This window comes from Rana temporaria, chromosome 13, assembly GCF_905171775.1.
Source record: "Rana temporaria chromosome 13, aRanTem1.1, whole genome shotgun sequence".
Lineage (NCBI taxonomy): Eukaryota > Metazoa > Chordata > Amphibia > Anura > Ranidae > Rana > Rana temporaria.
In genome coordinates, this window is record NC_053501.1 from 8,292,440 (window position 1) to 8,317,613 (window position 25,174).

The 25,174-nt window shown below is 46.7% G+C and overlaps 1 protein-coding gene across 3 annotated transcripts in view; it reads left to right on the forward strand.

Moving 5' to 3' along the window:
• The window catches only part of TTC8 (tetratricopeptide repeat domain 8), a 44,039-nt gene that overhangs the window by 13,145 nt on the left and 5,720 nt on the right, over positions 1–25,174 (forward strand). For all 3 annotated transcript variants that reach the window (XM_040332221.1, XM_040332222.1, XM_040332223.1), the window contains 9 exons: positions 8,419–8,482; positions 8,836–8,995; positions 10,888–10,977; positions 13,877–13,921; positions 14,307–14,392; positions 16,496–16,583; positions 16,904–17,014; positions 18,846–18,985; positions 20,659–20,833. In XM_040332221.1, the coding sequence (XP_040188155.1) occupies positions 8,419–8,482; positions 8,836–8,995; positions 10,888–10,977; positions 13,877–13,921; positions 14,307–14,392; positions 16,496–16,583; positions 16,904–17,014; positions 18,846–18,985; positions 20,659–20,833 (959 nt within the window). The remainder of the gene's footprint in view (positions 1–8,418; positions 8,483–8,835; positions 8,996–10,887; positions 10,978–13,876; positions 13,922–14,306; positions 14,393–16,495; positions 16,584–16,903; positions 17,015–18,845; positions 18,986–20,658; positions 20,834–25,174) is intronic.

A 25,174-nucleotide genomic window follows, 5' to 3' on the forward strand; every position in this document is an offset into this window, starting at 1 on the left:
CCTTTGCGACCCTGTGCAGACCACTCCCTGGAGTTGGGACAGAGGAGGGACGGCACAAGGAGGCACCGGCGCCGGGAGCTGGCAGGAAGACTTGGTACAGCTGACAGAAGCAGGGCAGGTGCAGAAGACTGGAGACAAGCGTTGGTCAGGCAGGAACTGGTAGGTGAGTCTGGTAGGGTCCACAGGAGATGAGGGCAAATCCGAGTCACAAGCTGAGGGTCAAGGGCAGGAGAGTTCAGAGGGAGTCCATGAGAGCAAGCCGAGGTCAAGGGGCAGGATACAACAGCAATCCAGGTAACGTTAGCCAAAGGGTCAGAGGTTCCGGGTGAGAGGAGAGTCGTCAGGAATTCCGGGTCAAAACAGGCAGGTACGGCAACAGGTAAACACATAGGAGCTGAAGACAAACCAGCAACCTGTTCAGGGAAGGCTGCTGGTTTAAATAGGAATGTCCGGCCTCTGATTGGCCCCAGGGTTGCCGCATACGTGCACGTGCGCGCTTCCACGCACACGGCGCGCTGCCGTACCGCGCATGCGTGCGCGCAAACCACGCACAGGCATGCGCCGAAATGTCATTCTACTGGGCATGTGCGAGAATCTGTCAGAGATGGAGCTAGTACCCTGACAGTGCCCCCCCCCAAGGGGCGGACTCCGGACGCCCAAACTGGTCATTAACTCCGGGTGTTCCAGGTGAAAGGCCCGAATCAGGCGAGGGGCATGGAGATTCCGGGAAGGCTCCCAAGAGTTATCTTCAGGGGGATATCCCTTCCACTTTATAAGGTATTGCAACTGCCTTCCTCTTTTCCTGCAGCTCAAGATAGCCTCCACCTCAAATTCTTTTTCACCCTCAATCTCCACTGGTGGAGGTGGCAGTTCTTCTCTACCGTTGAAGGGGTCAGACACAACGGGCTTAAGCAGAGAGGCGTGAAACACAGGGTGGATCTTGTAGGACCTGGGTAAAGCCAACTCAAAAGCTACTGGGTTGATTTCTCGCCTGATCTCAAATGGCCCGATGAACCTTGGACCCAGCTTCCGAGAGGGAATAGGTAACTTGAGGTTGATGGCTTATAGCCAGACCTTCTCACCCACTTTGAAGACAGGGCAATCCTTCCTCCCCTTGTCATGGAACCTCTTATAGTCCTGCTGAGCTTGCTGCATGCTTTCCTGTAACTTCTGAAAGTTTTGCTGGATGCAGGTCACACGTTCCTGGACCGCTGGCACAGATGTTTCCGGGATGGAGTCCGGCAAAAAGGAAGGGTGGAAACCGAAGTTAGCCCAGAACGGGGTTTGGTTTGTGGAAGAATGTATGGAATTATTGTAAGCGAACTCGGCTGTAGATAACAAGGAGGACCAATCGTCTTGGGAGACTGAGCAAAAGCATCGTAGATACTGTTCTAGCGTTTGATTAGTGCGCTCTGTCTGGCCATTACTTTGAGGGTGATAGGCCGAGGACAGACAGATCTTCACTTCCAAAGCTCTGCAAAGTTCCTTCCAAAATTTGGATGTGAATTGAGTACCTCTGTCAGATACTATGCTTTTGGGCACTCCATGGAGCTTGATAATCTCTTTAAAAAAGATTTTGGCTGTGTCTGCCGCGGAGGGCGTACCCACCATGGGCAAAAAATGCGCCATCTTGGACAGACGGTCCACCACGACTAGGATCGTGGTAAACCCGGCTGAAGGAGGCAAATCGACAATAAAGTCCATGGAGATGTCAATCCAGGGCCGTTCTGGGATAGGAAGGGGTTTCAGCAGCCCCCAGGTCTTCGTGTTTGGCCCCTTACTCCGCTGGCAGCGAATGCAGGAAGAGACATAATCCTTGCAGTCGGACCTCCATTTAGGCCACCAGAAGGAGCGAGAGATCAGTTCGGAAGTTTTACGGGTACCAAAATGGCCAGCCAATTTACGATCATGGAAGGTGCTGAGGATTAACTGTCTTGCCTCTGTTGGAACAAAAATCTTCCACGAGACCACAGCAGGTCGTCCTTTTTCTCCAAGGAGGAAACCTCATGATCAGGGCACCGTTGGCATGCGGTCTTTAGAGCAGTCAACAAATCTGTTTGAGGGAGAAGCAAAAAATTTTGAGGTGACAGGATCGTGCTGGGCTCGGAAGTATCGGGCGTCTCTGGAAACATCCTGGAGAGGGCATCAGCTTTTCCATTTTTTGCGCCAGGACGATAGGTAATATGGAAATTGAAGCGAGCAAAAAAAAGAGCCCAACGGGCTTGTCTGGGCCTAAGGCGTTTTGCAGACCGTAAGTATTCCAGGTTCCTGTGGTCAGTGAAAATGATAATGGGATGCGCTGCCCCCTCCAGCAGGTACCTCCACTCCTCCAGTGCAAATTTTATGGCCAGTAGTTCTCTATCGCCTACGTCGTAATTGCGCTCAGGAGGACTTAGTTTCCGAGAGGCGTAGGCTACTGGGTGAAGAAGCGACTTCGGTCCCTGTCTCTGGGAAAGAATAGCGCCTGTAGCAGATTCCGAGGCGTCCACTTCTAGAACAAAAGGTAACGTAGAATCCGGATGACAAAGTACAGGTGCCGAGGTAAAGGCCGTTTTGAGTTTGATAAAGGCCTCCTGAGCCTCTTGTGGCCACTGGAAGCGGTGCCCCTGGCGGGTCAACTTGGTGATGGGAGAAACAATTGATGAAAAACCGATGATGAATCGTCTATAAAAATTGGCGAAGCCAATGAAGCGCTGAACGCCCTTTTTGTCTGTTGGAGGTGCCCACTCCTGAATAGCACTGATTTTCTGGGGATCCATGGCTACCCCATGCACAGAAATGATAAATCCTAAAAATTGCACTGATGTCTTTTCGAACTCGCATTTTTCTGATTTGAGATAAAGCCGGTGTTGTCTCAAGATGGTGAGAACCTGCCTGACATGTTGCCGATGTAATTCTTTTGTGGCTGAAAAGATGAGAATATCGTCCAAGTAGACTACGAGGAAGTCATCTAAAAATTGTCGAAAAATGTCATTGACTAGATGCTGGAAGGTGGCGGGCGCATTACAGAGCCCAAAGGGCATGACCAGATACTCGAAGTGCCCGAATCTGGACCTGAACGCAGTCTTCCACTCATCTCCTGCCCTTATTCGGACCAAATTGTAGGCGCCCCGGAGGTCCAATTTAGAAAAAACCTGAGCTGATCGGAACCTTTGAAAGAGCTCGGGGATTAGAGGCAGCGGGGTACCGGTTCTTGATGGTAATTTTGTTTAACTCCCTATAATCAATGCAGGGTCTAAGCGATCCATCTTTTTTCTCGACAAAGAAGATCCCCGCCCCCGCTGGCGAGGAGGAGGGACGGATGAACTTCTTACTTAAATTTTCTTCAATATAGACCTTGAGGGTCTTCAACTCAGTCTCTGACAAGGGGAATATGCGCCCAAAGGGAATTTCAGATCCGGGCAAGAGGTCAATGGGGCAGTCATATGACCGATGTGGTGGGAGACAATCGGCTTGTTTTTTGTCAAAGACATCCTTGAAGTCTAGGTAGGCTGGAGGAACATGCTGTAGGTCTTCAGGTGGAGTAGCTAGCGTGGAGCAGGCGACTGGAGCGGGTGCGAGACAGTGCTGGGAACAGTAGGTGGAAGGGAAGCTGACTTCTTTCTTGAGCCAATCAATGCAGGGCAGATGAACTTGTAGCCAAGGGAGACCCAGAATGATAGGGAACATGGGGGACGGGATCAAGTCCAAACAGAGGAACTCCCGGTGCCCAGAATCTGAGATGGCACAAAGAGGAAGGGTTTCCTGGGTAATCAATCCGGAACGGGGAAGAGAGCCATCAGCCAGATGAACTTGCAGCTGAAAATCCTTGGTACGGCAGGGGATACGCAGCTTTTGGGCCAAGGATGAGTCCAAGAAGCAGCTGCAGGCCCCGGAATCAATTATCGCCGGCAGACGTGTTGCCCCTTCCGGGAGCTGTAGGGAAAGAAAGAGGATAACATAAGTCTGAGGCAAACTGGTAACAGGGAAATTGATAGCAGATGGAGGTTTCGACTTACAAGGCCTTACTGGGCAAGTGCGCAAAAAGTGTCCGGCGGCTCCGCAGTACAGACAGAGGTTAGATTGACGCCTCCGGAGTCTTTCTTCTGGAGTCAGAGGGGCCCGTACTATACCAAGCTGCATCGGCTCTGGGTCGGGTAATGAGGTGTTTGGTGGAGCTGGGTGAGGCGGAGGTACTGGAGCATATCTTGGTGGAACCCAGTTAGGCCGGTTGGACTGGAACCTCTCCGAACGACGGTCTCGAAGGCGCCTATCCAGCTGAGTGGCGGTTTGGATTAAATCCTCCAGAGAGGCAGGGGGTGCCGACCTTGCAAGCTCATCCTTTAGGTTCTCAGAGAGGCCCTGGCGGTATTGGTACTTGAGGGCCAACTCATTCCAGCCTGTGTCAGCAGACCACTTTCTAAATTCGGCGGTGTAGTCTTCCACCGGCCGTCTCCCTTGATTTAAGCTGTGCAGAGTACCCTCTGCGGTGGCTGCACGTAGGGGGTCGTCGTATAATTTCCCCATGTGGGTGAAGAAGGTGTCCATAGAGTCAAGTATTGGACTGCGTTGTTCCATTAAGGAGTGTGCCCATGCTTGAGGCTCCTCAGAAAGGAGAGAGATTATGAATCCAACCTTAACAGCTTCGGTCGCAAAAGTTCTAGGTTGCAAGGCCAGGTAAAGGGAACAGGCATTCTTGAAAGCCCGATATTTCCGGCGGTCGCCTGAGAATCGCTCGGGCATGGAGACCCGGGGTTCGGGATTACTCCCCATCATGGCAGGGCTTGCAGGAGCTTGGGCAGCAGAAGGTCCGGGTGAAGAGGCTAGGGCCGCAGTGGATGGACCTGGGGAACCGGCCAGTTGTTGGAGGCGGCCATCAATCTGGAGGTAGCCTTCCTGAAGCTTCTGGACTGCCTCTGTTAAGGCGGAGACCTGTTGGCACAGCGTCTCAAAGGGTGAGCGCGCCCTGTCGGTCTCAGACATCTGGCTGGTTTGTACTGTCAGAACCTGTACTCACCGAGACCGAGATGCTGAGGGCGGCTCACCTTTGCGACCCTGTGCAGACCACTCCCTGGAGTTGGGACAGAGGAGGGACGGCACAAGGAGGCACCGACGCCGGGAGCTGGCAGGAAGACTTGGTACAGCTGACAGAAGCAGGGCAGGTGCAGAAGACTGGAGACAAGCGTTGGTCAGGCAGGAACTGGTAGGTGAGTCTGGTAGGGTCCACAGGAGATGAGGGCAAATCCGAGTCACAAGCTGAGGGTCAAGGGCAGGAGAGTTCAGAGGGAGTCCATGAGAGCAAGCCGAGGTCAAGGGGCAGGATACAACAGCAATCCAGGTAACGTTAGCCAAAGGGTCAGAGGTTCCGGGTGAGAGGAGAGTCGTCAGGAATTCCGGGTCAAAACAGGCAGGTACGGCAACAGGTAAACACATAGGAGCTGAAGACAAACCAGCAACCTGTTCAGGGAAGGCTGCTGGTTTAAATAGGAATGTCCGGCCTCTGATTGGCCCCAGGGTTGCCGCATACGTGCACGTGCGCGCTTCCACGCACACGGCGCGCTGCCGTACCGCGCATGCGTGCGCGCAAACCACGCACAGGCATGCGCCGAAATGTCATTCTACTGGGCATGTGCGAGAATCTGTCAGAGATGGAGCTAGTACCCTGACACCCGCATTGCGGGGGTAATATCTCCTAAACCGTGCAGGTTTAGGAGATATTCTCCTTACCTACAGGTAAGCCATGTTGTAGGCTTACCTGTAGGTAAAAGTCCAAATAGTGGGTTTACAACCACTTTAACTTTTTTAGCTGGCTCCTAGATTCTAAGCAAATTTTGTCAAACCCTGTGTTGCCACATTATATATAATGACCGCCTTCCCAGAAGAGTTATAACTCCAAAGGGAGGGCCAACTCCATCTTGAACCCTCTGGACTAAGACTGACATGCCATTAACCTTTTGCTGACCACCTCCCGTACATTTACTGTGGGGCAGCGGCTCCCGTGCGCAGAATCACGAACGGGTACATGATCCTGACACTTCCCGGTCTTGGGCACGCACGCCGCCGGCAACGCGCTCCTGCTATGATTGAACACAGCGGGAGCCAATCAGCGGGTCCGATGTCTGCTGAGACACGATGATTGTTCTTGACACAAACAGAATGGCGGTCTGCCTATGTAAACAAGGCAGATCGCCATTCTGTCAGTAGGGAAACCAAAAATCCTGTGTTTCTGCTAGGCATGAACATAGATATCTGTCTTCCCACAGTTGAAACGCATCCCCTACAGTTAGCAAGCACCCACTAGGGATACATTTAACCCTTTTGCTCGCCCTTGATGTTAACCCCTTCCCTGCTGGTGTCGTCAGTACAGCGGCAGTGCATTTTTTTTTTTTTTTTTATCCTGACTCGGTTTGCGAGTGTTGACTCGAAAAACTAGCATTTGGCCTGAGGTACGGGGGCGTAGAAGCCTAGCAGAGACAAAAATATGCCTGCAGTACCTCATTTGGCCTGAGGTACAGGGGCGCAGAAGCCGGGAAAAGCCGAACATTGGCCTGCAGTACCTCCATTTGGCCTGAGGTACGGGGGTGCAGGAAAGGAGCCAAAGTGTCCTCGGGCCTTTTTGGCGGATCCCAACAGAGGGATGCCATTAGTGGGATATAAACAACACCACAACAACATGAAAGTAGTCATTGCTCCAGATTATGGTACATGGTGAAATAAGATCAAGGCAGATTAGATGCGCAAGTAAAGTACAAAATAGTACAATCAAAAAGAAAGAGGCTGCCTATATATGCAAATATATTATACATAAATGGTGGTATGTAACCATTTAGTGCAAATTTTTTTTAAAAAATTATATAACAGTAACTGAGGCATAAGAGAGAAATTAGAAAGAAAAGAAAGGTAGAGAAGAGAAAAAAAAAAGAAAAAGGGGGGAAAAAAGGGGGGGAGAGAAGAGTCCAGTGGGGGATGCAGCGGGAAACCCTTAAATTGAAAGAAGTCTATTGTCGAAGATTGGGAGTACGTTATTCATGGTTGCCATACCCTGAGAAATTTGTTGTGGGTGTCTGAAGCAAGGGCCGGCAATTTCTCATTGATCATGATATCGTTCATGCGGTGCTTAAAGGGACACTAAAGGAATTTTTTTTTTTAGCTAAATAGCTTCCTTTACCTTGCTGCAGTCCTGGTTTCATGTCCTCATTGTTCGTTTTTGCTTTGATGTTGCTGTAAATCCTCTCTGTTTTGGACACTTCCTGGTTGCCTGTTTCCTGATAACCACAGTACTGGGAGATTTCTCACGGTGGTCACTAATCAAGGAGGTGTGATTACTGTGTGTAAAACGAAACTGGATTGGTGCTGAGGAGTTTTAGACAAAGTATCACTGCTCTCTATTGGCTAACTGCCCTCTAGTGGCTCTCTGTACATCAGAGAACCAGCAAACAACAGCAAAAACGAAACTACACTGCAGGCACAATATATGATTGTTTTTTTATCTATTTTTAATCATTTTTAAAAGGAATCAGTTAACTATTATGTCTCTATGCCCTGTAAACAGTCATTTCAGCTAAAAAAAATTTTCCTTTAGTGACCCTTTAACTGCTGCGGTTAACATGATTTCAAAAGCAGTTTTTTTCCTTTTTTAAATCTGCAGATTTCATTGAAATCATGCCTGGTTATCCTGCAATGAAGATCCTTGTTCAGGCACTTCATGTTATAGGGTGACAACCCTCTGTCTCAATCTTCCAATTGGGCTACTGTCACACATACCTTTGGTGGATACTTCAAGTGCCAATGCCATAGCATATTACGCATGCAAGGTCTGATGTCTGCACCCTTAAGGCCTATACACACGATATGAAAAATCATTTGGGATGGAAAAATTCATACAGTGAGCTCTCTGACAATTTTTGGATCCTTAGTACGGTGTGTTTGACAGCCGATTTCGCATTTCGTCAGACAAAAGCTGGATGTGCAGACTATAAAATTCTTGTCGGATGTGAACTCAACGTCCGATTTTTCGTACGAGCAAGACTACGCATGCTCAGAAACAAAAGAATTCATACAAAACTATTCAACACATTACATCGCTTCTGACGTTGTATTCTGACGTACGTAAATTTTTCGTTTTGTGAGTAACCTCTTCACTTTCGACATGAGACTAGAAAGCAACAACTAATGGACGTTCGGTCGTCTAAATTTCTAAGCGTGTGTACGAGGCTTTAGAAATGAGTTGACAACGTCGACCACTATATTTCTATCCTGACGGACTCGCTACGTTTAGTTGCAGTTTGCAGCATCAAAAAGCTGGAATTCCTTTTCTTTTTACCTGAGGACTAGTAATATTGCTGCGCATTTATAATTTAGAGGCGGCTCAGGACGCGTATCTCTTCAGTGAACAGATTTACACAGCTGCAGTGAACAAATGAAATTAATTATTTACAGGTCCCGGGACCAGCATCAGACAGGCAACGGCGAGGAAAATCGAGGGGCCGAGTCCAGCGGTCAGGTAAGAAGTTTTCTTGTTGCCTCCAATGCTTTCCACTTCTTGTTGCCTCCAATGCTTTCCACTTCTTGTTGCCTCCAATGCTTTCCACTTCTTGTTGCCTCCAATGCTTTCCACTTCTTGTTGCCTCCAATGCTTTCCACTTCTTGTTGCCTCCAATGCTTTCCACTTCTTGTTGCCTCCAATGCTTTCCACTTCTTGTTGCCTCCAATGCTTTCCACTTCTTGTTGCCTCCAATGCTTTCCACTTCAGCCTTCTCATCTGTAATCCTTTCCCTGGAAGCGTCTATGGAAATGACAGATGCAACTATTGATTTCTTATTATTAATGCTGGTGGACTTTGTTTTGTTTTTTTAGACCCGTCACCCAATCCGGCAGACCTTTGACAGGCTTTATTCGACCCGGTACACAGTCTGGTCGCCCTGGCACTATGGAACAAGCAATCAGGACCCCCCGAACCGCAAGCACTGCTCGACCAATCACCAGTGCTTCTGGAAGGCATATCCGCCTCGGAACGGTAAACACAATTTTAAGTTAATTTTGGAATGTTGCTAATGTTTCAGATACTGTATGTTATCATGAATATGTATGTGGTTGCAAAGTTTGAAGGATAAGAATACTTTTATCTTAACCACTTGCCCTCTGAAAGATTTACCCCCTTATTTTTTGCAATATTTTCTTTCCTTTTCCTTTTTCCTTTCTTTTCCTTTCCTTTCCTTTTATCCTTTCCTTTTATCCTTTCCTTTTATCCTCTCCTTTTTATCATTTCCTTTCCTTTTATCCTTTCCTTTCCTTTTATCCTTTCCTTTTATCCTTTCCTTTCCTTTTATCCTTTCCTTTCCTTTTATCCTCTCCTTTTTATCCTTTCCTTTCCTTTTATCCTTTCCTTTCCTTTTGTCCTTTCCTTTCCTTTTGTCCTTTCCTTTTGTCCTTTCCTTTCCTTTTGTCCTTTCCTTTCCTTTTATCCTTTCCTTTCCTTTTATCCTTTCCTTTCCTTTTTTTCCTTTTCCTTTTTTTCCTTTCCTTTTTTTCCTTTCCTTTCCTTTTTTTTCCTTTCCTTTCCTTTCCTTTCCTTTCCTTTCCTTTCCTTTTTTTATCCTTTCCTTTCCTTTTTTATCCTTTCCTTTCCTTTTTTATCCTTTCCTTTTTTCCTTTTTATCCTTTCCTTTTTTCCTTTTCTTTCCTTTCCTTTTTTCCTTTCCTTTTTTCCTTTCCTTTTTTCCTTTCCTTTTTTCCTTTCCTTTTTTCCTTTCCTTTTTTCCTTTCCTTTCCTTTCCTTTCCTTTTTTCCTTTCCTTTCCTTTTATCCTTTCCGTTTATCCTTTCCTATCCTTTCCTTTCCTTTTATCCTTTCCTTTCCTTTTATCCTTTCCGTTTATCCTTTCCTTTCCGTTTATCCTTTCCTTTCCGTTTATCCTTTCCTTTCCTTTTTTCTTTTCCTTTCCTTTTTTCTTTTCCTTTCCTTTTTTTCTTTTCCTTTTTCCTTTTCTTTCCTTTTTCCTTTCCTTTCCTTTCCTTTCCTTTCCTTTTTCCTTTTCTTTCCTTTCCGTCCATGGACGGACACAGCCTCCTTTAAATCTTGACTTGTATAGAACAGGAACATAACCCACAAGTCAAGATTTAAGGAAGCTGTGTCCGTCCATGGACGACAAAGAAAAGGTTTTTACGGTGAGTACAAAAAATTCTATTTTTTATTTTCTTTCTTTGTTTTCAAAAACAAATAAGAGCTGTAAAATACTCACCATTCCTCTCAGCAAATAGCTTGGGGTGTCTACTTTCCAAAATAGGGTCATTGGGGGGGGGGGGGGGGTTGTCCCATCTTGGCATCTTTATGGCCTTCAAAACTGTGATAGGTAGTGAGGAGTGAAATCTAAAATTTATGCCCTTCGAAATCTTGAAGGCGATGCTTGGTTTTCAGGGTCCCGTACACGGCTAGGCTCCCAAAAAGTCCCACATGTGGTATCCCTGTAGGAGGCTTTGTTACAGTGGATGGCCACCGAACAGTTAAGACTACAGTTGCATGACACATCGGGAGATACCTGATATTTGTAGTCAAAGGTACGTGAGGCTGCAGCTGGGCACTGATGATACAGGTGGGCACAGTGAGGCTGCAGATGGGCACAGTGAAGCTGCAGATGGGCATTGTTGACCCTCTTTTCCACCTACAGAGCTAGTTTACTGTTTTTCTTTGATATAAATATTCAAAAACATTTTACCAGTAGATGCTGCGTTTCCAACCCTAGGCTTATACTCGAGTCAATACGTTTTTTCCCATTTTTTTTTTTTTTGTGGTAAAATTAGGTGCCTCGGCTTGTATTTAGGTCGACTTGTACTCAAGTATATACAGTAATAGATGAAAAAATGACTGAAGTTCCACTTTAATATAATTTTTCTGCGTTTTCTTCATTAGGCCTCAATGCTGACGAATCCAGATGGGCCTTTTATCAATCTGTCGAGATTAAATTTGTCTAAATATGCACGAAGTCCCAACTTGGCCAAGGTTAGTCTGCACAAAAGCCAATTTGAAATATACCAATATTAAATTGTATTTAAACCAAATTAAATGATGTGAAGTAGAAGGTGTCGCTTCAACGTAATTGAAACCGAGTGTTTGGTAGGAGAGTTGACTGTTATTCTCTATCAGCCTTTTATTCCTTACTCATGGCTAGAGAGCTCTAAAAAATAAATCTGTTTTAGTCTTTTTCCCATTATTAATATTAAACAGTCTGGAGGCCTCATTGAGAAATGCTGTAAAATGCTTTTGATTTCATATAGCATCCTTCACATCCTACATCGGATCACCAGCGGCTCCCTAGAGTTTCATTCTAACACTTCAGACGTCTGTACTTTATGCTGCGGCGTTTATTGAAAGTCAGCGGCGTCCTGGAGAGATCCATCTAGAATTTTTTTGTATTGTTCACTAGGGAGTAGCTAATCTCTGATATTGGCAGGCTGGGTATAAGAGTCCCGCTGGGTTGGAGTTCTACTTTCAAAGTAAAAATAGGATTGGCTCAGATCAATTCACAACTAGAAAAAGTAAGATGGATATGAGCAATCCACAGAACAATATAATACAAAAAAAAATTCCTTGTAAAACAAAAGTCTAAACCGTTTCAGCAATTTGCTTAAAAAACGAAACTTTTGTTTGCATACATTTTGGCAAACAAAAAGAATGTAAAGCCGCATTGGAGCAACAGGAACCCTCTGCAAAATGTGTTTTGCTAAATGAGACTAGACTGCGCTCCAAACTTGGGACATAACAGATAAAGCAATGGAGTAAGTTGAGAGCAGGTATGCCTTGAAGGTTGCTTCCTCCTCCCTAAAGTACAACTAAAGGCAAAACTTTTTCTTTAGTGTTGGACAGAGTGGAGAGGGATTGGAGCCCCTGTCAGTTTTTTACCGTATTTATCGGCGTATAACACGACCACGACACCATCTGCCTGGAGTATGCATGTTCTCCCTGTGCCTGCGTGGGTGGGGGGCACTTTTGGACAACCCTTCAGGGTGCTTTAATCTTTGTGGAAAAAGAGCTGGAAAAGTGGGTGCATACAGAAAAGTCTTTGTGGCCTTTGGGACCCCATTAACCAAAGGTATGGAAACGGCACGTGTAGAAGCAACAGGCTGATCCTCTAGCTTTAGGGTAGTGTGCACTTTATCAAGAAGATCTGTCTGGTCTCCTTTAAATTAATAGCGGTAGTCTAACTTCTTAAGGGTAAGCATATCCGATGAGGATTTTAGTAACCCAAAATCACACTGTGGCCTCAGAAGCCACTAAGGGTACAGGTAAACTGTATACAGAATCTGCTGGAAAGGGCTTGGGGGCCTGTTTGTGGCCTCTCCAATCAGCGTCACCAAATAACTGGGTAATTGGGTCATAAGTCCTGCATGACTTTAGTGAAATCAGCCGAGAGGGTAGTGGACCCAGCCACACCCAACGTCCAAGTAGGGGAGGAACACCAACATAAGACAGCATGACTCTAGGCTACAGATGTTGGTACCATCAGTAGGCACGCTGCAAGAAACTCCCAACCCCCAAGTAGAAAGTGAGCTGGGAACACACAGTACAGCGCAACTGCCTCTCCACCATTCCCTATGCCAGGGGTAGGCAAAACTTGGCCCTCCAGCTGTGGTGAAACTACAAATCCCATCATGCCTCTGTCTCTAGGAGTCATGCCTGTGATTGTCCGGGCTGGAGGGCCGAGGTTCATGGGCGTCCGCTGAAACTTTTTCAGGGGGGGGGGGGGGGGCGCTTTGGGTTCGGCAATACACAATCGCATTTAACACGGCAAGCTGGCAGTGTGAAATAGCTCTTGAGATAATTCAGCTTCACTCCATGCCCATATAAATATAGCCTAGAGAATGCACAGACCCCTCCATTCAGCACAGATGGACCCCTTCATTCAGCACAGACCCCCCTTCAGCACAGATGGACCCCCGTTAAGCACAGACGCCCCCTTCAGCACAGATGGACTCCCCCTTCAGCACAGATGGACTCCCCCTTCAGACAGTCCACGACCACAAGACTCTTCAACACCTTCTCGATTTTCCAGGGGGGTCAATTGCCCCCCCTTGCCCTATATAGCGGACACCCATGCCGAGGTTGTCTACCCCTACTCTATGCCTTATCCCTTTTAAAAATTACAGAAAAATATGTGATCTGTCAAATCTGGTGTGCTCTTTACTTACCTGTTTGAGCTGGCAACACAGTGCCTTTTTCTGAACTAAAATCCCAAGTAGTATAGATCAGTGTTTCTCTACTCCAGTCCTCAAGGCGCCCCAGCAGGTCATTTTTTCAGGATTTCCCTTAGATACAACGGCTGTAGTAATTACTAAGGCAGCGAAACTGATCAAATCACCCAAGCAAAATAATGGAAAACCTGAAAACATGACCTGTTGGGGCGCCTTGAGGACTGGAGTTGAGAAACACTGGTGGACTGTAGAACTCTTATGTCTCTCTCCACATGCATACATTCATTTCCTGCAAAACCACCTTGTTGTCTTGATTCCCAAGAGCCTACACACGCCCACTATGTGTGGGAAAAGAGCTCATGGGAAATGTCATTCTGGGGACATGATTACATTAATTGGACGTTAACTCTGCCTTACAAAAAGCTGAACTCTGAATGCAGTTTGGGGTTGCTGGGGGCTCAGTGGTTTGGGGTTGCCGGGGGCTCTGTGGTTTGGGGTTGCCGGGGGTCCAGTGGTTTGGGGTTGCCGGGGGCTCAGTGGTTTGGGGTTGCCGGGGGCTCAGTGGTTTGGGGTTGCCGGGGGCTCAGTGGTTTGGGGTTGCCGGGGGCACAGTGGTTCGGGGTGCAAATAAACAGCCAGAATTAACTGGTAATAAGAGAGATGTACATTACCTAATACTGACCGATATTACTGTTTTTTTTTTTTTTCAGACACTGTTTGAATACATCTTCCATCATGAAAATGATGTGAAAAATGTAAGGATTCTATTTTTAATAAATAACTTTCTTCTGTTGAATAGATCTCAATGTGAAAGGATTGTTTTAATGTTTGGTAGAATTTGGCAGATTTAGTTCTCTGGGTCTCAGGAGATGGAATATAATGACCATTTAGTATTTTTCTGCAGCATGTCACATACTTTACACATACAGATAATTTGTTATGAATATGTCAATTCTTCATCCTGCATTTTTTCTTTTGTTGGCACTGTCACTTCTCCATAGACAGTACAATACACACTTCTGGTAAATTCATAATATCTTTCAGTACTTTACAATAGCAAGATTTTTTTTTTCGTTGAATTGTATTTCCACTAAAGGAACATTCCAATCAGACATTAAGATGGACCTGTTTGTGTTTTAGGCTCTAGAGTTGGCTGCCCTGGCCACAGAACACGCTCAGTTCAAGGACTGGTGGTGGAAGGTTCAGCTGGGAAAGTGTTATTACAGGTAAGATGTCTTCCCCAGTCTTGCAGTGTTTGAAGTGAGAGACCTGTCCATCGCAGCCAATTGGATTCTTTCTTGGACCCCCTACTCCAGTAAGAAGGCAAAAACTGATTTGCCAGCAAAAATAAAAATTGTATGTTTTAGGTTCTCTAACAAGGAATGCCCTCTGTATTATTCTTAATAATAATAATAATAATAATAATAATAATAATAATAATATTATTTATTTATTTATTGAGGATTTAAAGGGGTTGTAAAGGTACAATTTTTTTTGCTAAATGGCTTCCTTTACCTTACTGCAGTCCTCCTTCACTTACCTCATCCTTCCATTTTGCTTTTAAATGTCCTTATTTCTTCTGAGAAATCCTCACTTCCTGTTCTTCTGTCTGTAACTCCACACAGTAATGCAAGGCTTTCTCCCTGGTGTGGAGTGTCGTGCTCGCCCTCTCCCTTGGACTCCAGGAGAGTCAGGACGCCCACTAACGCACAGCTCCTTTCTCTATCTGCAACGTAGAGAGCATCCTGACTCTACTGTAGTCCAAGGGAGGGGGCGAGCACAACACTCCACACCAGGGAGAAAGCCTTGCATTACTGTGTGGAGGTACAGACCGAAGAACAGGAAGTGAGGATTTCTCAGAAGAAATAAGGACATTTTAAAAGCAAAATGGAAGGATGAGGTAAGTGAAGGAGGACTGCACTAAGGGAAAGGAAGCTATTTAGGATTTTTTTTTTTTTTTACCTTTGCAACCCATTTAAAGTAGGATTTAGGTCACAGTTGAGGTGTACCAGAGCAGCCCAGGTATAAGACAAGCGAAAGCACCCTTAGCCCTCCAATGCGGTTTTCCCTGCATCCTGTGGGCGGGGCGAAACGTGTTGAGGGCATGGCCCGGTCGGGAGCTGAGCTGAAGCCACTTTCACTGGTCCTACACCTGGGCTGTTTTGGTGTGCAGCATTTGAATTGTCTTTACTTCATGCGTATGTACTGATCCAGGATGGGCTCTTTCCATGCCCACCGCCCCTTCAATGTGAGTCACCAGAATCTATTTGAATGGAGACCTGGAGCGACACCCTAAGCTTTCTCAATTAAGGTCACAGTTGAGGTGTAAATTAACTGTTATTATAGGTTTTATATGTTTTGTCCTTTTGAGGAATGCCTAAAATAAGAGAATAGGTGGGTTGAGATTGCTGACCTCCTGGAAATGTTAGTTGCCTGAAACTTTGGATTTTAATTCCGGACAATAATTTTTAAAGTAAGGAATCTGACTTCTAACTACAATAACTGTTATTTGGCTCATTATCACAACCGGTGTGCATTAAGTGCTGACTGATTGGCTGTTAAATTACTACTGATGGCATCCTCATAAGCTGGCCATAGATGGGGCGATTTTATTTTTTGAAAATTGCACGATTCCCTCATTAACACAGTCAGTGTTGATGGAGGAATCCCTTCCATGGAGCTATACGGTGGGGGAGCTGTCCCGACCAGGAGAACACAGTGAGTATTGCTAGAAGCTATAGTGAAAATCACAGGACAAATCCAACAGGCTGGTTGTACCCGAGTTGATCAATCGATCACCTTGGGTACGTTGAGCCTGTCTATACATGATTCAAATCTCAGCTGGTCCCTGGTAAGAAATTCTCTTTATTAATCGTTGTGTGAAATGCCCCCACTACAGTCACCCATACTAATATTATTGTACATTGGTAGAGCTCTGACATATATTCTGCAATTTTCAACGGGGATTACTGAGCTATTCATATCAGTCTCTGCACCAGAGGAACACTCGAATGCCCCCACCACAGTCACAAACTATTATGCAATTATTTAACACACACAACACAGCGCTAGGACCTTGAGAGTATATATGGTGTGTTATCAAAATTTTATTGTGATGTTCAAATATTAAAAACTGCAATATTCATAAAACCATCATGGGGGATACATGCGGCCATAATGTATGTGCAGTTACTTCAGCTCAACAGGTTTCACCAATCGCTGGCTTCCTCAGGGGACTTGTAAAGTACTGCATAAATGCCACCAGGGTACTGAGAAATGTTTGAAGAATCCGTAAACGGATAAATTGTTTCTCTGTATTTCTCATACAGGCTGGGGCTGTTCCGTGAAGCAGAGAATCAGTTTAAATCGGCTCTTGTACATCAGGATATGGTGGACACGCTTCTGTACCTGGGAAAGGTAAGTGTTTGCAAATCGTGAGCTTATCTAGAACTTGATGTCAGATTTATCAACTGGGGAGGTCAAAATAAGAATGATATATCACTGGGGGAGCTTGGCCTTTTAGAACCTGTTTTTCATGGACTAGTTGTGTGTGTGTGTATATGTATATGTATATATATGTGTGTGTGTGTGTGTGTGTGTGTGTGTGTATGTGTGTGTGTATATATAATGTGTGTTAGTGTATTTTTTGCGCAGCCCAAGAGCATTACTCTTCTTCCAATGTGACCCAGTAATTGGTGAGCTGCGTGATTGAACCACATTTTTTTTTTTTTTTGCAGGTATATGTACGGATGGACCAACCTCTGACCGCTCTGTCCCTTTTTAAACAAGGGTTAGACCGCTTTCCAAAGGAAGTGATCCTCCTATGTGCGGTAGCACGGATCCATGAGGTGGGGTCACACTGCTCTTAAATATTATTATTTTTTTATATATATACTTCCTAGAGAATTCTAGATCTGGGCCCAGAGCAGACCCCAGTACTGTACAGAATATACAGGAGCATTTTAGCAGTTATGGTTTAAAGCGCCATCCGATGTCTTGCATTTCTTTGTAGCCCGGTGTGTATATCATTTTATAACTGATTTTTGGCTGGAAAAACCTTAAAGCCGGGCTTCTCAACCTGGGTTCCATGGAAACCTAGGGTTCCTCCAGAGGGTGCTAGGGGGTCATTGAGCAATGATTAATTTCTGCCTCTCAGGTAAGTTCCCACTGACACATTAATCTTTGTAATCTTTGTTAATCTGTAAGGGGGTAATTCTTCCCAATGACCACAAGTGTAATGCCGCGTACACACCATCACTTTCTGCGATGGAAAAAAACGTCATTTTCAAAAACGTCAATTTAATTGACCGTGTGTGGGCAAAAACGTCGTTTTATGTCTTCTAAAAAACGACAGAAAAAAATTGAAGCATGCTTCAATTTTATGTGTCGTTTTTCAAAAGTGCACTTTTTACCTCACAGAAATTGACCGTGTGTAGCAAAAAACGTCGTTTTCTAAGACGTTTTTTCATCTACGCATGCCCAGAAGCTAGCTTCAATGGTAAAACGTGGTGGAACGTAACCTGACTTTGCAAGATCATTGTGAGAAAACGATGGTGTGTATGCAACTTCGTCTTTGAAAATTGAAGTTTCAAAAACGTCATTTTTTACTTCACAGAAAGTGTCGTTTTTTTTCATCACATAAAGTGATGGTGTGTACGGGGCATAAGGAGTGTTCTTCCTACTGACCATCACACTAATGTTTAGCCAGGGTTCCCTGAGACCATAAAGATATTTCAAGGGTTCCTCTGTGTTGTAAAGGTTGAGCAAGGCTGTCTAAAGTATATACCTATCAGCAAAGACTAAAAATCATTATATAAATGTTGCATACATGTTAAAGTGGTACTAAAGGCTGAAGGTTTCTATTTTATACTCCCACAAACTTCAGTATGCAGCTCCCTCTGCAGCCCCACCTAATACTTACATAAGCCTGATCGCGATCCAGTGATGTGCACGAGAGCAGTTGCTCTCCTGCATCTCTGCCTCTTCAGTGGCTGAGAGCCATTGGCTTCCGCTACGGTCAATTACCGACCAATGAAGGGAGGAGTGGGACCGAGCCTTGCTTTGATGTGTCTTGCACGAGTGTCCCCCAGAGCAAGCTGCCTGATAGGGGGCAATCGGAGAAGGGGGAGATAAGAGTTCCAGGGTTAGAGCTGAGAATTAGGGCCGCTCTCTGCAAAGGAATTGCCACGGAAGACCACCGCAGTGAGTGAAGAGTGGGGGCTTACCAGATACTAATGACCCTCGCAAGAAAAGGTCCCAAAATGCATTATGACAATTCACACGCAGCCCCACAGCTGCTCCAGGGGTTCCGACAGGTTGCCTCAATATGTCCCACCAATCAGAGTATAGCATAGCTCCACACAGGATTTATAAAAAACACCTTCCATAGCATAAAACCGCATGCACGGCAACATTTAATAAAAAAACAGATGCACTTACAAAGCCCAAATGTTTCCCAAAACTAAGATGGCTGTGACTGGATCGCGCAAGCGCAGTGGCATGTTTCGGCTCCACCCTACGCATTTCGTCATACATGACATCAGAAACGCGTAGGCTAGAACCAGAACACACACGTGTCTGTCCAGGTCTGCTAGATTATGAAATCTGTCTACAGGGAAAATGTTTACTATTGGTAGTTCGGCAGAAAAGCAGCAATACATTTTCACTTTGATCATCTAGGAAATGAATAACCTGACCTCATCCACTGAATACTACAAGGAGGTCCTTAAACAAGACAACACCCACGTGGAAGCCATCGCGTGCATTGGAAGCAGCCATTTCTACACGGACCAGCCAGAGATCGCTCTGCGATATTACAGGTCAGCAGATTTCTGGGTGCTTGGAAGGGACCTTATCTATGGCATAAAAAAAGTGATCAGCGCAACTTTCTAATGGTAAAAAATCACATGTATGTGCTAATCTGACTAATAAATCACATGCAAATATCTTCTGTGTAAAATAAACAAAATGTCAAAATGACTGCGCAAATAAGCAATAAAAAGTCCAAAATAACTAAGTGCTGAAATAACGTCTACAATATCCTATGTAAACAAATGTTTTTGACACTATGTTCATCACAGTCACGTCAGCACTTTATTTGTTTACATAAGATATTGTGGATGTTATTTCAGCACTTTTCTCATCGGAGGTATTTTGGACTTTTTTATTGCTTATTTGCACAGTCATTTTGACATTTTGTTTATTTTGCACAGTTTGATATATTGCTTATTTTGCACAGTAGATATGATATGATTTATTGCAGAGTTCGACAATTCCCGGGCGCCAGGTCCCAACTGTGACTAGAATTAGCGACCTGACACCTAGGGTATCATCCGTCTCCGCCGCACGATCGCGGAGCGCCGCTCCAGGCCGGTAATTGAGGCCGCGGCCTACTGCAGGCCTATAATTCCTACTGTAGTCTGGCGCCATCTTGTGGTCGCCGCTCGTATGACAAGAGACAACCAGCAATACTAATGGGGATTTCTCCCTGTATTTACTGCCTGCCCATCCCTTTCCAAAAGTGGAGAAGAGCAGGAAGTGATTGTGGCCGTCATCTGGCGCCTTTTGCCTAATGGTGAGTGTGGGGGGGGGGGGGAGCTGGTTTAAATAGCTTCATATAGCCTTTTTTTTTTTGTTTTCTTTTTTCTTAATTAAAATGATTTTATTATTTGTCATTTCCCTGCTTGGCCTCTTTCACCTCCTTTTTATATATATATTTTATTCTAACACCTGAGAGAATAAAATGGCGGTCGTTGCAATACTTTTTGTCACACCGTATTTGTGCAGAGGTCTTACAAGCGCACCTTTTTGGGGAAAAAATACACTTTTTTAAATAAAAAAAATAAGAAAACAGTAAAGTTAGTTATATTGTGAAAGATAATGTTAGGCTGAGTAAATTGATGTCACGCTTCAAAATTGCGTCCGCTCGTGGAATGGCGACAAACTTTTACCCTTTAAAAATCTCCATAGGCGACATTTAAAAAATTCTGCAGGTTGCATGTTTTGAGTTACAGAGGAGATCTAGGGCTAGAATTATTGCTCTCGCTCTACCAATCGCGGCGATACCTCACATGTGTGGTTTGAACACAGTTTACATATGCGAGCGCTACTCAGGTATGCGTTCGCTTCTGCGCGCAAGCTCGACGGGACGGGGTGCGTTTTCTGGCTCCTAACTTTTTTAGCTGGCTCCTAGATTCCAAGCAAATTTGTCAAACTCTGATTTATTGGTCAGTTTAGCACATACATGGGATTTTTTTACTATTCGAAGTTGCGCTGATCACTTTTTTATTCATTACCAATTTTTGTGCACTGTGTACACTTTAGATTTAGCAGCCATTTTCCACATTATTAAGATTAGATTGAGTCACTTGATCGTGCAAAGGACCTAACTTTCTACTCCTCTATGGGATGTCTATGGTGCATTTGTAACCTTTTTACTGTAGTGACTGCCCTCTTGTGATAAGTCATTGAAGGTTTCCTATTGTCCCCACAGGCGACTCCTTCAGATGGGAGTCTATAACTGCCAGATGTTTAACAACCTGGGGCTGTGCTGCTTCTACGCTCAACAGTATGACATGATCCTGACGTCCTTTGAGAGAGCCCTGTCCCTGGCTGAGAATGACGAGGAGGTGGCAGACGTTTGGTACAATCTGGGGCATGTTGCTGTGGTGGGTACACAGGTGGAAATTCAACTAGCACAAGTGTTAAGTATCCAGCTGAACCTTTCTTCTTGGTGTGTGAGTGAGAAAAAGGGTAAATTTGATTGTGACATCACCCTTCACCCCTGCTATAGTGTTGGCCTGGTTCCTTTTTAAAGCGGGGGTTCACCCTAAAAAAAAAAAAAAATTCTAGCATGCCATCAAGCATACTAGCGCGATCTACAGTACGCCTTTATTTTATTTTTTGGCGCCGTACTCAGTTTACTGCCTTAGTGAAGTTTCAGAAGATAGCCGAAATAGGACTTGCCTCTTCACGGCGCCTGCGCAGTCAGCTCCGATGTCTGTGCGCAGGCGCCGTATAGCGCCGTGAAGAGGCAAGTCCTATTTTGGCTATCTTCGGGAAGCGTTACGCGCCATAGCCGGCCGTCAATCATCTTCCCTCTGCATAGGAACGCCCATTCCCCGCGGGGAGTCTGAAACTTCACTACAGGATTAAACTGTGAGTACGGCTCAAAAAAAAAAAAAAGAATAAAGGCATACTGTAGCTCGCGCTAGTATACTTGATGGCATGCTAGAAACTTGTTTTTCTCTTTCGTTCATAGACGGACACAGCCTTCATTGACCTTAGGTTATGCTTCTTCCTACCAGGAGATTTAGGCAGAATTCTACAGCACTTAAGGTGTTAAAAACTTTCCTTCATGCTGCTCCTCCCAGGGGGCGTGGCTCCCCCAGGCATAACCCACACCCTGCTTTAGCAGCCTCAGTTTTTGTTTTCTGCCTAACGACAGGAGGTCAAGGCTATCTCTGGAGTTCCTGGACTCTGGAGTTTTTTTCTGGCGATTTTTCTCGCTTTTTTTATTATTTTGTTCCTGCATTTTTGAATCCTGCGATTCTTCTATCAACAGCCGACTGGGTGACAGGCTGGGTCCTCGACTCTTGTAGTCCCCCCATGTTCGGCCTTCGAGCGTGTGCCGGCCCTCAGCTCAGCTTTGGGACGTCCACGACAGGCCCCATTGCTCCAGGGGCGGCCGGGGAACTTTGGTTCTAGGGCACACATATGACCGGTCTCTATGGCTTTGTCACAGTGTGTCTGGCCGACAGCCATGCCGTTTACGGACGTTGGTTCTGTCTGGGATACCTCCAGCCGGGTAGTCGCAGGACAGGTAAGTAGTGGCCCCTTACTCAGGTAAGTGGTCTGGCTGGTGGTTTCCCTGGGGAGGTCGACTGAGGGTCCGCCCTGCTTTCCTCTCTCCCCTTCCTCTCCCTCCTTCCCCTGACTGGGTAGTGGCTGTGAAGGGGGGCCTCCTGGGTTTTCTTTGTTACCACCGGGGCCCGTGTGTTGTTAGGGGGACTGTGTTGTTACTCTGGGGGGTGCTGCTGTGTGCTGCTGTGTTCTATGAGGTAATTTTTACCTCAGACAGCGGCCGTCTTGGAAATCTCCTTGGTAACGCTGTGATTCTTTTCTGAGGTAACAGACAAAGCAGTCAGGGCTGCTGTGTTCTATGAGGTAATTTTTACCTCAGACAGCGGCCGTCTTGGAAATCTCCTTGGTAACGCTGTGATTCTTTTCTGAGGTAACAAAGCAGTCAGTGCTGCTGTGTTCTATGAGGTAATTTTTACCTCAGACAGCGGCCGTCTTGGAAATCTCCTTGGTAACGCTGTGATTCTTTTCTGAGGTAACAAAGCAGTCAGTGCTGCTGTGTTCTATGAGGTAATTTTTACCTCAGACAGCGGCCGTCTTGGAAATCTCCTTGGTAACGATGTGATTCTTCCCTGAGATGACTCGGCACAGCCTCTGGTCAGTTTTAGTGCTGTGAATCTTCCATGAGGTGAATACACATCACAGTCAGCACATCAGAGCACACCTGAGGTTTTTCAGCTCCCTCTGCAGCTGGGTGGGGTGGTGAATACCGGGGGCCCCCCATGCTCTGCAATAGCAGCAAGGAGGTGACCAGTGGGGTTTTTTTGTCCTGCCTTGCAGGGTGGGTGACTCAGCGCTGACACTATGGAACTCAAGCTATGCCTGAGTTAACCCTTACCGCCCCTCCCCCTGCCACATCTGTTATGTTGGCTGTCCTGGGTTTCTTGCCAGGTTTGAAGCAGCTAGTGCCCGGATGGGGGGTAAAACGCCCCCCTCCCTGAAGCCTGCTTCTGGGGATGACACAGAATCGCTGTTTTTTTCTGGTTCTGTTATGTCAGAGGCTGCGGGTTTAACCCTTATGGATAGTGAGGATGACTCTGCTGCAGTCAGTTGCTGGCAAGAATTTGTTGGAGCTCTTGTTTCTGCGGTGCGTGAGGCTCTAAAAATTGAGGATGTGGCGGAGACACCTCCGTGTCAGTACCAGCAGACTACCACGCATCGCTGAAGTGTTTCCTTGTGTTCCTTATTTGGACTATATGTTATACAAGGAATGGGATGCACCGCAAAAAGTTTGTCAAAAAACTTTGCAACCCGTTACCCCCTTGAGGGGGGCTTTAAAAAAAAAAAAAAAAGTAGGTCTCTCCTCCGCCAGTGGACCCCCCTGTGTCCAGACTGCGCAAGGCCACCACATTGCCTGTGGAAGGGGCTCCTGCATTTCAGGATCCCGCTGATAGGAGAGTGGAGGCCGTGGCCCGCTCCCTATTCACGGTGGTGGGTTCGGCGGTGAGGCCGGCTCTGGCCGGGGCCCTGGCAGGCCCCGACTAAAAGGGCGAAGCTCCTGCTGCAGGAGCTGGAAGAAGGACCTCTAAGGTGGCCTTGGTGATCACCGTTAAGGGTGAACGGTCCTTTTGGGTCTTCCCTGACTGGCATCATTGAGGATGCCACAGGTGGTAAGCGCATGCTGTTCCCACGGTTTGGGAAGGGCTAGGGACCTCGCCCTGTGCAAGGACCCTCCTTGCCTACCTCCAAACGTTTTTTCGCTCGCCCTGTGCGGTGGGGGTAGGTCTACATGGTGCTTGAATCCCCGCTGCGGGGTAGCAGCGCACCGGATACCGCATGCCTAACAAGTCTGCGGACATACCTGCTTCCGCCTGAAGGTCTGCTCCCGCCCGTGTCTCGGGTGGGAGACTGGCTTCGCATTGCGAAGTGTTTTCCTTGGGGTACAAGATTGAGTTTCTCTCTTGTCTGCCAAACAGGTTTTTTCCCTCCGGCTTCTGGCCTCCTCCGGTTCGCCGGTTGACTCCGTCAGGGGCTGTCCAGGATCTTCTGGTCAGGGGAGTGATTGTGCCAGTTCCCTCGTTGGAACGGTCTCGGGGTTTTACTCCATTCTGTTTGTGTCCCCATGGAGGATGGGGCCCGGTCGATCCTGGGCCTCAAGTCCCTCGTTTTGTTTTGTCAGGTTTTTCTGGCATCCTTGGATGTCATGAACGTGTACCTGCATATCCTCAAACCACCAGAGATTCTGTGCTTTGCGGTCGGGGGGGACCATTTTCAATGGTGTCCTTCCCATTCGGCGGGTTTTCGCCAAGGTGCTCGTACCGATACTGGCCCGGCTGTGACAGCGGGGGTTTGTTATCATGGGATGTCTGGACGACATTCTCCTACGAGCTTCTTCGAGCTCTGCATTGGTGGAGCCGTGTCTATCACGCGTCAGGCTCTCCGAGTGTTCGGCTGGTTTCTGGATTGTCCTGAAATCAGGGTTGATTCCGTCTCAGGGATACCTGAGACTGGTCCTGGATTCCTCCGGGGCGGGAGTGTTTTTCTCCTAGCGGAAAAACTTCAGACTCTGCTATCTGCTGTGCAGCAGTTGCCGACCCAGAAGCGGTCATCTCTGCGATTCTGCAGGAAGGTTCTGGGTCAGTTGGTAGCCTCTTTCGAGGCGGTTCCGTATGCCCAATTCCACGCCAGGGTACTACGGAGGGAACTGCTGTCACGATGGGACTAGCTTCCGTCATCTCTGGATTACCAGATTCAGTTGAGTCATCTGATCATGTCTCCCCTGGTATGGTGGCTGGCATTTCCGGTGCTTCGGGCCGGAAAGTCATTTTTCTGCAGGCCACTGGACAGTGGTCACGACGGATGCCAGCCTCTCCGGTTGGGGAGGGGCGCTTGGGGCACCCAGTCAGCCCAGGGGCACTGGACTCAGGTGGAGTCCTGCCTACTGATCAACGTTCTGGAGCTCCGAGCAATCAAGCTTTGCCTTACCAGGTGGTCCCTGGATCTACAGGGCCGACCGGTCAGGATCCTGTCCGATAACACCACGTCCGTGGCGTAGGTTGATCATCAGGGAGGCACACGGAGTTCTGTTGCAGCGACGGGGGTCGCGCGCATCCTTTCGGTGGGCCGAAGGGTCCGTTCCGGCTCTATCGGCCGGGTACATTCCGGGAATACGGAATTGGCTAGCCGACTACCTAAGTCGCACTGCACTG